Here is a 14,214-nt window from a genome sequence, read left to right on the forward strand (position 1 = left end):
GACAAATGTAACACAGTGGAGAGCAGACGGGCTCTCAGGAAATGGGGTCAAAACGACTGAACATCTCCCTGTGCCCCGCCCCCCCACCCCGTCCGTCCAGACGGAGACTCTGCCGCTCACAGACATGAACCGCAAACGGATCGCAAACCTGGCTGTAAACAGAAAGAACGACACTCGCAGAGGATAACATAGGAGAAAACCTAGACAACCTTCGTTTTGGTAGTGACCGTGTAGATACAACACCAAAGGCACACTCTCTAAAAAATAATTGATAAAATGGACTTTATGAAGATTAACCCTTCTCCTCTGCGGAAGACATTGTCAAGGGTATGAAGAGATAACCTACAGACTTGGGAAAATATTTGCCAAAAACCTATCTGATAAGGAACTCTTAACTAAAATACACAGAGAACTCTTAAAACTGAACAATAAGAAACTACATGACTCAATTAAAAAACAGGCAAAAGATCTGAACAGACCCCCTCACCAAAGAAGAGGCACAGATGGTAAATAAGCGTGTGGAAAGATCCTATGGCATTAGAGAATTGCAAATGAAAAACAACGAGATATAGCCCTGGCTGGTGTGGCTCAGTGGATTGAGTGCTGGTCTGCGCACCAAAGGGTCACTGGTTCGATTCCCACTCAGGGCACATGCCTGGGTTGTGGGCCAGGTCCCTAGTAGGGGGTGCATGAGAGGCAACTACACATTGATATTTCTCTCCCTTTCTTTCTTCCTCCCTCCCCCTCTGTCTAAAAATAAATAAATAAAATCTTAAAAAAAAACCAAATGAGATATTAGAACGACCAAACCCTAAAACACCAACAACACCAGACGCTGGCGAGGATGGGGAGCGGCAGGAACTCTGATTGATCACGGGCGAACCTCCGAATCGGCAGGCAGTCGGGCAGTGTCTTCCTGCCAAACATACCCTAACCACAGGGCTGCGCAACTGTGCTCCTTGGCGCGTACCCACACAGAAGGTGAAAACTTAGGTCCGTGTAAAAACCTGCACAGGAATGTTCACGGCAGTTGTATTCATCACTGCGAAAACCTGGAAGCAACCAAGATGTCGTTCAGTGGCGGAATGAATAAATGCCCTGTGGTTCCTCCAGCCAGACAGCGGACCATGATTCAGTGCTGAGAAAGTGAGCCGTCGGCCACAAGGAGACCCGGAGGAGACGTCAGTGCGTGTCACTAAGGGAAGGGAGCCCGGGTGAGAAGGCCAGGTGCTGTATGACGCCACCTTTCTGACATTCGGGAAGAGGCGACGACGGGGACCCCCCAAAAGGCCCGTGGCTTCCATTCTCCGGGCAGCGCATCCACGCCGTGTGGCGCTGCGATGGCAGACACACACTATTAGACGTCTGTCAGAGCCCACGGAACACATGCCCAAGACCAGGAGCGAACCCCCATTAATGTCAACCACGCACTTCGGGTGACAACGATGTAGGGTCAGTGTAGGCTCATCGGTTGAGGGGGGCTGTGTATGGGTGGGTCCAGGGGTGGACAGGACCTGTCCGTACTTTGTGTTCAAATTTGCTGTGAGCCGAAAGTGACTCTAACAATAAAGTCTATTTTTTTAAAGATGTAGTCTTTGTTTTATTCATTTAACATTTTTGTTTCTTAGACTTTGAAATGCCCGATGTAAAGTGATATGTGTTTCCATCGCTCTCCACCTGCTTGCTCTTTCGTCCTCAACCCTACCTCCACAGTCACCCTCGCTGAAACAGCTCGGAAATCCCAGGTACCCTCTCTAGCACACACACCCAAGTGTGCAGCTCTTCCTTTCGCAACGTGCACCTGCGTCACACCACCATGCTGTACACTTGAAGTATCTCACAATTTTATTTGTCCCTTATACCTCGGCAAAGCTAAAAAAAAAAAAAAGCAGCAGCTGATTTGCTAAGATGGGAAAAAAGATAGAGAGAGAAGCCGCTGCTCCTTGTGGTGGTCTGAAGCTGGGAGGACATTCCTGGTGAGGGGAAGCGTGGCCCGGGATTTATCCCACACCAGCCTGAGTGGGCGGGGCTGAGAAGCGAGGGGGCGGGGGATGCTGGAGTGGGCGGGGCTGAGAAGGGAGAGGGCGGGACTCCGAGACAGTGGAGACGCACTGTGGGCACAGAGGCTTCCTTTAAGAAGCTGAGCTACGAACGACAGAGATTTAGGATATTTTGAGCAGAAAAGGAATGACTTACTATAGCGTAATATTCTTTAACGTGTAGAAGCAATAAACAAGAATAATAAAATAATCCGTGAGCTGACAGGTTATTTTCTTCCAGGCTCCAGCTCCACCAAACCGACCTTTGTTGAGTTCCGGCCCGGTACCATCCACGGAGCACCCAGCACTCGGGATGCGCCGCTGAAAGAGATGCAGCCCCCACTACCAAGGACTTAGAAACCGGTGCAAAGTCCCGGCACCGTGGCCAACCACAGCCTGAGTGGGGCAGGGGGCGCTGGAGCCCATAGCCAGGAGGACCTGGGAGAGAGGATGGCGGGGGGACCAGGACCCAGGGGCGCAGAGGAGGACAGGACCCGGGGGGTCCGCCAAAGAATGGGGAAGGGCGGCAGACGGCATCGTGCTTGGAGGGCTGGGCACTCATGAGTGCAGCGTGTTCCTGAGCCAGTCAGGGTGACTGGGGGGTGGTCTGGGCTCTGGCTGTCACAGAGACCCGAGCCCCCGCAGGTCCCTGTCCTGCAGATGCACAGGAAAGACACAGAACCCTCCACTCCCTACGCTTTAGGTTCCCGCTGCACTTTTCAGGGGCCTCCCGAACCGGCCAGTGTCTGGTGACAGCCCTGTGCTCCTGCCAGAGGCACGTGAGGAATGTCAGGCAGGGCCTCTGTGTGGTTGGGAGCCTGCGGTTCTGCTTCAGGCCGCAGTCCTCACTGCTTGCCCTGCCCAGGGTCGAGCCAGGGCCCTGCCTGCTCAGGGGCGTTCCGGGTTCAGCCCTAAGAAGTTCAGAAAGAAGTCACGGAGGACTGACAAGTGTTGGGAAGCCAGGATCCAATCCACTGCCGGGGAGCGGCCGGGCCTCCTGGGCGGGCGGGCGGGTGGAGCTCAGGGCCTGGGAAAGGTCTCCCCACACCCAGGAGTTTACAAAACAGAAAGACCAGAGCCTGCAGAGCAGGGTGGGAGGCCCACCGGACAGCCAGCCAGCAGGAGGGGAAAAGGAATGTCCTTGGAGTCCACAAGTGGCAGTCACTCTGCCACTGCAGACCCAGCGAAGGCCACGCCCCCGCTCTGCTCTGCACCTGACCTCTCCTCCAGCGCAGCCCCCCCAAACAGCTGTCCCTGGGTGCCTGCCCCAGTGAGGGAGAAAAGCGAAGAAGCGTGGAAAGAGCTAGTTATGCAAAGAAAAGGAAGGGCGAGCATGGTGTTGGCGGGTGGAGGGTGTGTGTGTAGAACTGTGTGACCCGCAGAAGAAAACACATTTTAAACTGAGATACAACTGACGTACAACATTGTGTAGGGTTAAGGCGCACGGCACGGTGGTTTGACAGCTGTCGATGCTGCAAAGTGATCTCCACGACAGGGTTAGCCCATCTCCACTGCTATGTCATCACAACTGTTTGCATGCGACGGGAACTTTTAAGGTCTCTCCCAGCACCTTTCAAATGTGCAATGCAGGGTTGTCAGGTACAGTCACCACGCGGTGATTACACTTCCGGAAAATAGTGTTCAAGGTCAGGTGCTCTGACGGCCAGGGGGTCAGGCGGGTGTGGGAGCCCCCCCCCCACCTCCCCGAGTGCAAGCCTGCAGCGGAGGATGGCCACAGCGGCCGACAGTTTAAACACATGCAGGCTGCCCCGGGCCGCTCGCACTGCACGGGCTCAGGCCGACTTTACGCCCACAGAGGCCTGTGTTGGCACAGGCAAAGGAGGCGCCCTCGGCTTTTAAACTCCAAGCTTTTAAACTCTTGGTGGCACTTGCACCAAGTGCGGGCAGATAATCTGGTGAGAACAAGGCCAGGTTGAAACAGGGATCACGACCAGATATTGTGGAGAGAAGTTCAAAATCGGGAAGGAAAATGGAAACAGCCCAGAGGTCACTGAGGGTGGGGGGTGCTCACTCCCCGGCACCGTGGGCTCCCTCACCTGGCTGTCCCCTGGGGGTGGGTCCCCAGATGTCCTTTGTGGTCCCCTCCCCTCTCACTGGCTTGGCTGTCACTGCTGTCCCCCGGTGACCTCGCGCACACTCAGGACTTTTGTACTGGGCTGGCCAAAAGGTCGGTGTGGTTTTTTCCATTAAAATAAGACACATTTTTCACTTTCACCAGTAACTTTATTGGTTTGGATATTTTGAGTATGTCGGTTATCTCCTGCGTGGTAGAATGTTGAGTGTTTTCAATTAATGTCTTGACAATGAAATCACGGTCATTAATGACCCTCCCAAAGGTGACGGGCACCGGGGGATGCACGGGGCAACCTGGTCAGCCCCGTACCCCCACTAGCCAGAGCTGAACGGAGCGAGTGCCCCCGCTTTGTGCATGCCCCAGCGAGCTGGGGCTTCCTAAGGGCGTGAGCGTGCAGGTGGCTCACAGGCCGGCGCGAAACGAGAAGTTCAGACACCGCCTTGAGCATCCGGCCCTGGGTCAGCGATCTGAGCGACCCCGAACATCCAAATGCGAACAGAACACATTGCTTCTCCTTAAGAATCTCATCCGCGACCTTTGATTTGCTGCGGTTTGCCTTCAAGGTGACACACTGTGCCAGTGATTTTGACCCCTTGGCTATTCCCGCATTCAGATACAGTCCCAGTGTCAGTGAGCTCGTCTGGGAGCTTGGATTTGCAGTTAGATTTGTATTACTCCCAGGGCAAAATATTTTTCAATGAAAAATTCAACCCAAAACATCCAGACAGAACTACAACTGTGGGTGTGACAATCACAGAAACTGTGTGTACTGTGTGGACGTGCAGTTACACGCAGTTCCAGAGCACCTACTGTGTGCCAGCACTGCCTGACTCAGCGCAGCCACGGTGAGGTGTGGTCGCCACCACAGAGGTCTGACCTTTGAAAAGACAGTCAGTCTGTCTGGTTGCTGAGAACGGAACGCGAGAGCTGCCTGTCCAGAGTCCGGGCCAGGCTGGGGGTTCCCCTCTGCCGTCAGCATCCTCGGGAGGCACCTTTCCAAGCCAAACAAAAAGGTGGCACTAAAACCCCCCCCCCAACATAGGTGGTGCTGTTCAACGACTCCCCTGGTCTACACTGGGACCGAGGGCATCATCTGTCCCCCGCAGGCGAGAAACCCCAGAAAACCACGGGGGAGGAAAATCCCCAGGGGTGACCCGCCCAGGAGCCCACCGGCTCCCCAGCCCTGCAGGCTTCTCGCCTTCCTTTGTCTACCAGGCAGGAGCCAGGGGCCCTCTGGTCCCCCCTGCTCCCTCCCCACCCCCTTAGGATTCCGCGTTAGCTCAGCATTTCAAATGTGCATGAGAAAGGCACCGCCAACAAAGCCTAAGCCTCAAACCTCAAACCTGAGACCAGCCCGCTGTCACTGTGTGCGCGAGAGCACGAGGGAGAAGGTGAGTGAGACCGCAGCCCCCGGCTGCTCAGCCGCGCGAGCGTCTGACTCACTGCCCGGCGGTCTCCCAGCTGAGGAGCGCCTGCAGGTCTTCCTTCTGTCCACCTCCCGCTCTTGGTGATGAGGGCGTCTGCATCTCGGCAGAACGTGCACACAGGGAAGGAACCCCACATCACGGGTTCCACTCAGCCCAGCTCCCTCTGCCTCCGTCCCCTGCCTGCCTCCTGTGGTCCGTCCCACTGCGACTGCTCCTGTGGCCTCTGTCTCACCAGCTGCTGCGACGCTCTGAGAGCCCCAGCGTGCACACCTCCAGCCAAATGCTCTACCTCCTCATATCTCTGGAGACAGCTGCCGTAGGGACCACCCCGTTATCACAGCTCTCACTCTCTCTGCTGTCCAGTCTCTTTTCTGAAGCTTCCCACGGAGGTTCGAGCTCCGTGAGGTCAGGTCTCACTGCAGTGTGCGCCGAGAACCTGGGCCCGAGCTTTGCGCAGAGCAGCACGCAGTGGGTGTCTACCGAACCACTGAACTCGTCCCCCTACAGTCATCTCTGTCGGAGACGACAGAAATAAACAGAACGCTCCATCCGGTTTACCTGTAAAGAGGTTCTACAAGGTCCTTCTCCAGAAAATCATGATCGTTCTTGACAGCCAAAATGTTGATGGGAAATTGTGAATCTGGAACAGAGAGAGAGAGAGGGAGACAAAGGGGTCATGTCACGTGACTTGTTTCATCCGACAGGCACAGGTCTCCGGGCCACCCGGTGTTTGTGCACACGCGTGATCTTTACAGCAGCCCCCCACCCCCGCCCAAAGGGGGAGGAGTGTGTCGGTGCTATTTAAGATGGCAAGCAGTTTTATTTTTATCACAATAAACGCTTTTCAGGGCGCACAGGAAGAATGAAATATGAGACTAACCGTGGCCTTGGATAGGACGAAGTACTAAACGCCTGCATTTTTACAGCTCCTAATTCCCAGACAGTTGCTGGCCCGCAGGAACGCTTTTCCACCTTGTCTGTCTCTCCACCTAAGGCTTCTCGGCGCTGTTCTGACCAGTTTGTGAAACATTTCATTTGGCAGATGTTTTTTGTGGGGTTTTGTTTTTCTTTCTGTCCTTCAGAAAAAACAAATGTCCCCAAATCTCAACGGCCTCCACTTTTTCTTTTGTAGCAAAATCTTGGCTCTCTTTAGAGTATAAAGAAAATGCTCAAATAACTGATTTTATCCAAAGAGAAAAAGAAATGTCATCATCGTGACTTTGTCCCACCGTCTGTTTATGCTGGCACTGGAGGTCACGGGCAAGCTCAGGACGCCTGTCACTGGGAGGTGAGGACTGGGAGGTGGCTGGAGCACAGGCCACGGCCACCTCTCACGGACAACGCCAGTGCGTCGCCATTGCCCTGCCGTCCTTTCCCGCTCCCACGTTACACTTCGCTCTGCTCGCACCCCGCCAGTCGTACTCCATCCAAGGGTGTCTGAGTGCTCGTGTGAGCTGGGGACAGAAACACGTCCTCCTCTGGTGACAGGAGCGGTGTGAGTGAATTCTGGGTGGTGCCGGGATGAAGACTGCCTCGCGCTGCTAGGCAGGGACCCTGTGTGGGGGTGAGGGCCAGAGATGCCCCGGCCAGTCCCTGGCTCCCGCCCCGGCTTCTGCCCCGGCTCCTGCCCTGGCTCTGGGCGCACAGCGCTGACCCTCTCCTGGGCCGGCTTCTTCACGGTGAAATGGGGCAATGGTGACTGCAATCCCTACCGTGCTGTGGGTGTTCATGGACAGTGTGACCAGAGCCTGGCCCGCAGCGAGCCCTACATGCTGTCTGCTATTACCCGCGTTACATTTATTCCATGAATATGGTTTAAACTCAACCTCACGGGCACCTCGCCCTCACGAAGCATCTTTTACTTCTTAGCCACTTAGGGACCTTTCACGTCGAAATCCCATAGTGTTTTGGGTTTACAAAGAGAATGCACATCATAGTAGAAAATATACTGCAGCAAGAGCTCAAGAAACCGTATTTTTAATTTTGACTCTTCTACCTTTTAACCTTGGAGAAGTCTCTTAGCCTTTCTGGGCTTCTTGCTTTCATAATCAGAGCTGGGAGTGGCGGGGGAGGGGCGGGGCGTGAGGGTTGCTTAGACCCAAGTGATGAGGCCCTTTCTTGCCTAAAAGGCTACAATTCTATGAAAACTTTTATCAGAGGTTCTAGACTTCAAAGCACACGCAGAGATATGCTGTCCTTTATCTTCACAGAATTTAGGCAAGAGAAGCAGAATACGTGGTTTTTGTTTTGGTTTGCTTTTTAAACTCGGAAACAGAGCTTCTAGGTGAGTGAATGAGATTCACCATGAGTTCAGATTAATTTTGTCGATTTTTTCTACCCTACATAAATATTTTGCCACCCGGAAGAGAAGTTGCTGTCTCCAGCAGCCTGCAATGAACTGTTGAATGAACACGTTCAGAAATCAGTGCTGCTCTGATCATTCTGAGTGCACCATCGGTGTACCGCTGGGACCCCGACCACGGACTACCCGAGAAGTCGTTAGAGGCCTTGGTTCTAATAAAGGGATGAGTAAGATATAGGGAGTAATTTTATTAACTGTCGGTGAAAACATCAACGGCAGGAAGGGTTACACTGGCGATGAAAGCACCTCACTTACCCCCCACCACATCGGACCAGAACTGTATCTTAAACACGGTCATGTACAGTAAGCAGCACTGAAGATGTCTCGAGATGATGGCTAGTTTTGTTATTTGTAGGGAATTTATCAATACCTAGTTTATCGTACTTGCAAGAAAATTGAAAGTGGTGAAGAAGATGAAGAGGAAGAGGAAGAGGAAAAAGAAAAAGAAGGAAGAGGAAGAGGAGGGGGAGGGGGAGGGGGGGGAGGGGGAGAGGGGGGGAGGGGGAGGAGGAAGTTAGTGCAGGGGGCTGCCGATGGCAGAACGCTGATGGGAGGGGCAGAGTCCGGGTTGGTGGCCAGGAGCTGAGACCAGGGAGGGCAGAGCTTGGCCAGGGCTCATTTCTGAATGGGCACCAGGGTAGGGAGAGAAGGGGAAGGAAGGGGAGGGGAGGGGAGGGGAGGGGGAGATGAGGGGGAGGGGAGGGGAGATGAGGGGGAGGGGAGGGGAAGAAGGAAAAAGGAGGAGCCTGGTCCTCGCAAAGCCGAGGGAAGGAGACGGAATTACATAAAAAGAAAGGTAAGAGAAGACTTGGGCACCAGAGCACCGCGCAGCGTCAGCGCGCTCTGGTGCCCGCCCACTCTCGCGGTGAAAGGGGAGCGAGGCCCACCTACCCTCGTACAGCTGGGCGTACTGCGGGAACCCGGCGGCCCGGAGCCAGTCGCATGCTTCCTTGGCCTCGATTTCTGGAAAACACAAGAGGGGGAGGGTGAGACCCGAGGCCACGCTGTTCCGGGCAGGTGCAGCGGATGCGTCTCCTGGAAACGGGCGTCAAGCGAGCGCACGTCGCCCGGGTTCCCGGTGCGCGTCTAGGAAGACGGTCCGCACTGTCGGTCCCTACACACGCGGATAACGACGAAACCACAGATTGTAGACCGCAGAGGCGGAGCGTCGGGCGGGGAAAAGCGTCTCTATTGACACACCAGGGAGCCGGGGAGCAGGGAGGGAGAAACCGTTCCCCGGGGTCCTTTTCTTAAAACAGTTGTGTTGACCTTCCAAGATGAGGCTAAGAATATTTAGGAACATTCTTTTACTCTCTTACTCTTGGGATAGTGAAAGAAAGAATACAACTGGGTCCCCTGGGAACATGCATTTCCTGAAGAAGAAAGGTATTACAGAAATCCAATGTATTATTATTTCTTTAACCTTCAAAAGGCTTACGATTCCCAACACCTTCCAACAAGACGTCCCTTCACGGGAGCATCAGAACGGCCTCTCCCTGCAGAGAAACTGCCTATCCAGCACCGAGACACGGGTTTGGGGGGCTGCTAGGACCTCTGGGGGCCAAACCCAGGAGGCTGGTGAGTCCCCTTGGGGACCATTTTCGCTGGGGACCTTCCCCCAGCACACGGGACCACCAGGAGATGAGGAGGGCCGCACGGTATTGACCTTGTGAGTCCTGGATCATGTCCCAGCCACCACGTTACATAGACGCAAATGCAAGGGAAATGAAGTTCGTCTGTCCCGAGTTCGAGTTCTCCCAGCGAGATGAAACGGCTTATCAGGACAGACCCCTCCTCTGCTGCTAGTCAGGAGCCTGTGGCCGGGGCCTGTGATGGCGTTCACTCTGTCGCTCCTTTGGCCCCACAGCCAAAGCCAAAGTGTGCAGGGGCTGGGGGCAGGGCACTGCCACGGCCGGCCATCAGCCGTGGGGCCGAGCCCGAGTGTCCGGGGGAAAGCTCGTTGTCCACACGGCGTCATGTGTCATGTGACAGAGGTGACTGCCGCGTGCTAGAAAATGAGCCGACGGCCAGACCCGGCCCGGGCCCCGCAGGGAAGAGCAGACACCTGCGTTCCCAGCCCACGGACCTGGCTGGGCGTGACCGAGGTCTGCCAGTCAACGCAGGGAAACGCGGCCTGTCGGGGGCTTCTGTCCTAGAATGCCTACTGTGTCGGGCACCCCCAAGCCACTGTCACTGCCGCGGTGGACAGGTGCGCAAAGGTGCGCTCTCCCTGCCGCACGCAGACGCCGCGCTGAGTCACTGCAGAACATTCCGAACACTTTGCCGGTCGAGACGTTTGAGCTCCCAATCTGCTCTTCAGTTCCCTACAACACAGTGGTTCAACACAGTGGTTCCTAACGAAGAAACATCTCATTTCTCGACTTGCTCTACGTAGTGACGGGTCGGCGGGTCTCAGAGGAGCACCGCATTCTGTGTTTTCTATGAGAGCCACACGGAGGGTGTGCCTTTTCCTGTCCTAGGGTTGCTTCTGCTGCCATGGATGTGCGGCGTGAGGCCGGAGCGGCCCAGAGACACAGATCGCAGAGGAACAGAGGGCGGGGACCCGGGAGGCAGGGCTCCGTAACACAGCGACTTGGAGGGGATGGACAGTGAGTGTAGGAAACAACATGGACTCCACCAGCCCAGGAAAGGGGTGGGGGCGGGTGTGGCCCAGACACCCGGGAAGGAAGGACAGGGCATGAGCTGGGGGAGGGGCGGGCAGCAGGGGTCCTTGCAGGAAAACATCTCTTGGAACTGAAGGCTCCGGCGGGGCCGCGGAACAGGGCGCAGGCTGGCCTGGGAGATGTCACGGAGAGGCCCTCGAACTCCCTTTATTCCATTTTATTTTGTAAGAGCAACACAGACCCTAAACTGAAATCCTGTGCGTATGTACACATGAATAATCAAATCTCAGCCAGAACCCAGCTAATTCACGTCCTCAAACAAGCTGTTAGTTTGAATGCATTAGGCATTCTGCTTTTCAGCCTCAGAGTCAGCGGACAACAAAAACTGCAATTAGTGAAAAATAAATGAAAAGGAGCCCCACCCCCGCCAGGGCTCCTGGCCATCACCCCCCGCCCCCGACTCCCTGCTGCGCGGCTCCCTATTCTACTCCGGTACTGTCCCTGAGCCCCATCCCATCCCCCGCTCTCGCTGTAGGCCAAACACCTGGATATCTCAACCTGAGGGCAACAGGAACTCTCGTTTGCCACCCAGGGACAAAGCAAACAACCCTAACAACCTGGCATCACGAACCCCGACCAAATTCGACTTCGCCTACCGAGTTGAGGTGGAGAAGAATGAAAGCCTTCCAAGTGTCCCGAGCCCACACAGCCCCTGCTAGAACCTATCAGCCGGATGCCCAAGTTCCCCCCAGGGCACGCGACCCTTGCAGCGGCCGAAAGGACTGGAAAAGAAATCCCTGTTGCCAGTGCTGTCATTCCACAAGTAGTGGCCCGGGAAGAGCTGGGTGACATTGAGGAGGGTATGAAAGTCTCTATCCGAGTGTGCGCCTGCTACCCGGTGTGATGTGACGGGACAGCCTGCAGGGCCGTCACAACCCCTCCCCCGCAGTTCTGTCTGTTCCCACGTGCACCCCGGCCTGCCTCTGCAGCAGCCCCAGGGCTCAGGGACCAGCACGAACCCGCTGCCCGTCTCCCGCGGCGACCGCGGTACGGGGTGGGACCAGAGGGCGTCCCAGGACAGACCTCTGCAGAGGTCGCTGAGTGCATTCCTGCAGAAAACTCAACCTATTTGGTTTACAACCATGATTGAATTTCAGTAAAACTGTTGTAACTATTATACGTAAAAACCACCTCTGTTCCACTCCAGCGGGTGTCTATTTTTGCTTGCCCAACATCCTCCCCACTTCTTCAGATAACAGAGGTCTCGACGTTAAGAACCTCTCTCATGTGGTTTGGGGGGGCTGGCACCCCCTTTGCCCTGGCCATGGTCCGTGGCCATCACCGCCACCCCCGCGGGGCTCATGCGCTCCTGAAGGGCACCCCACTCCCCTTGGTCTAAAGGGCCACAGAGCGCCGGCATCTTAAATCAACAGCTCCCTGGGGGCTGACATCCAACGGCTGGAGAGGTTGGATGTCACGTTTTTTCAGTCGGTTGCTTGATCTTTTACCCAAACCAAAACACCCTCTTCAGCCAGTAAATCCAGAAGACGGTTTAGTGCTTGGCACCCTCTTCTGCCGTGTCTCTGATGCTACCCAAGGGAGAGGTACTTGCTCTGCCTCCGGGGCACGTGCTTAGAACACAGTGTGACCCCTATCTGGAGACACGGACACAGTGGGGGGAGGTGGGGGGGGGCAGGCTGTCTCACTGGCTGCCAGCAGGGGGCGCATCTGCGGAATGAGAATGGAGTCACCCAGGAATCAGCCAGGGCCTGCCCGACGGTCTTTGAAAGTACTATCATGTTCCTCAACCACACACGCTCGGGGCTAAACCCCTAAAATGTCCAGAGAGGCACACAGAGAGAAAAAAGTCGGCTCCTGTGCCACTACAGACACCTACTATTATCGAAATGGTGATACGGTAACATCTTTGTTACCGACGAATTTTTTTCACATACTAATACATTGTGAATATTTCCCCGTGTAATAATACTGTTGGCAAACAAGGGCCCTGTACTCTGTGTTGAGATTGATGCCCATTTTTTAAACACTTGATTTTTGACTGCGGCCAGTGGCATTTCACCCCTGGGAGGTGATGCCTTCCAAGCAAGAGAAGACCGTCCAGGCAGCCACCCCAACGAAGACGGACCGTGGGGAAGGCTGGGGACCGGTGTGACTTAAACGAGATGGATATGCTGTTTCTTGAAAGGACGGTCCCCTGGTGGGGTCCGGCGGCAGGTGGGGGGACCGGGCTCAGCGAGGTGAGGCGTTAGGTGGAGCTCAGCAGGTAGGCTGCTGGGGTTGCTGGCTCGGCTGATGTTTCAGGCTCCTGGACTCGTTAACGTGGTGTTTCTAGAACCTTCCGGAACAGTGCGTTCTCCCAGCCGAGCACTCTGAGTACATTCTGGTTTGCGTGCATCTCAGCCTAGCCAGTACTCTCCTTCTCAGAGCTAACCCAAGGGAACACTCCTCCTTCTGAATGACCAGAAGTTTACATTTGGGCCCCCAGGAAACCTGATCATCATCAGAAAACCAGCCGGCAAGAAGGGACCCGGTCTCCCGTGGGTCGTTTATAAAATGACTCTATGCAGGTGTGTATATATTTATGTTGTCCCTACAAACCCGGAGTTTCCGCGGACATGCTGGCTCTGAGTGAAGCAGGTCTTCTTTCTCGAACGCTCACTACGGGGACCCGAGAGGCATGGGGGGAAGAAACACACCGCGCATCCCCGGAGATCCAGACAAGCAGGCTGGAGGACGGTGTTCTGTTTCTTCACGTGAACTGGCTGAGGGGGCGGGCACCCTGTTTCTGGAAGACAGTGGGTGACTCCGCCACCACGAGACGTCGGCCGTGGGTGCAGTCGCCGCTCTCAGAGCACATCCCGCTTCCTCAGCCTCCCTGCAGCCGGCGTGGGTGGCTTCTGGGGCTGAGGTCACTTCCTTGGTCACGGTACGACTCAGGGCCAAGGATACCTGTGTGTTTAGGTGGAATTTCTCCACTGAAGCCCCAGGTATCGGAGGTGTGTAGTCACTGGGCTGCACACAGGCCAGCTCTGTTACAATCGATGCCAGGGTGCCCGCCCTGTCTGCGTGTGGATGTGAACGATGGACGTGAGGTAGACTCCAGCCCACCTCCCGAGGGGGGGAGGGCTTTATGACCGTGATCACAAGTGCAGGGCGCGGCGGCAGGCTCCCCCCTTTGCACTCTCCGAATGACACAGAAGGTTTATTGCTCTGTAAGAAGGTCTGAACAAGTCTTCGATGTATACCAAATATACACATATTTTTTCTAAGGCGCATAACGTTTTCCTTCCATGACATTTTAAGTTACTAGTAGGAGTCAAAATAGAGGTGACTTAGAATGAATTTAAGATTATTCACCACTGAATATTCATCAGTGGAAAACTAATAAAGGCTCATTTCAGATCCCTGGAACTTAAGTCAACTTTTTCCTCGACAGGCAGCGGAATATCTTGCCGCCGGCTGATGTTTAACTACAGAGGAAAGAAATCTGGGGGACTCACTCATTCCTGCACCCCGTTTACACAGAGACCCGCGGCTGCGTCTGTGTGTGTTTCTTCGGGGAAGCACGAGCCCCAGACGTGAGGAGACGCGCTGCTCCACCCCTGATTCCGTACACCAGTCGTGTTCCCGGGACGGGCAGGGTCTC

General features: G+C 55.1%; 1 protein-coding gene across 4 annotated transcripts in view; it reads right to left on the bottom strand.

Moving 5' to 3' along the window:
* Nucleotides 1-14,214, bottom strand: part of STARD13 (StAR related lipid transfer domain containing 13) — a 190,654-nt gene that overhangs the window by 38,247 nt on the left and 138,193 nt on the right. For all 4 annotated transcript variants that reach the window (XM_045838937.1, XM_045838938.1, XM_045838936.1 and 1 more), the window contains exons 2-3: nt 8,815-8,886; nt 6,120-6,201 (exon numbers count right to left, since the gene is read on the bottom strand). In XM_045838937.1, the coding sequence (XP_045694893.1) occupies nt 6,120-6,201; nt 8,815-8,886 (154 nt within the window). The remainder of the gene's footprint in view (nt 1-6,119; nt 6,202-8,814; nt 8,887-14,214) is intronic.

The sequence above is a fragment of the Phyllostomus hastatus genome, unplaced genomic scaffold, assembly GCF_019186645.2.
Source record: "Phyllostomus hastatus isolate PE091 unplaced genomic scaffold, TTU_PhHast_1.1 phas_contig_29, whole genome shotgun sequence".
Lineage (NCBI taxonomy): Eukaryota > Metazoa > Chordata > Mammalia > Chiroptera > Phyllostomidae > Phyllostomus > Phyllostomus hastatus.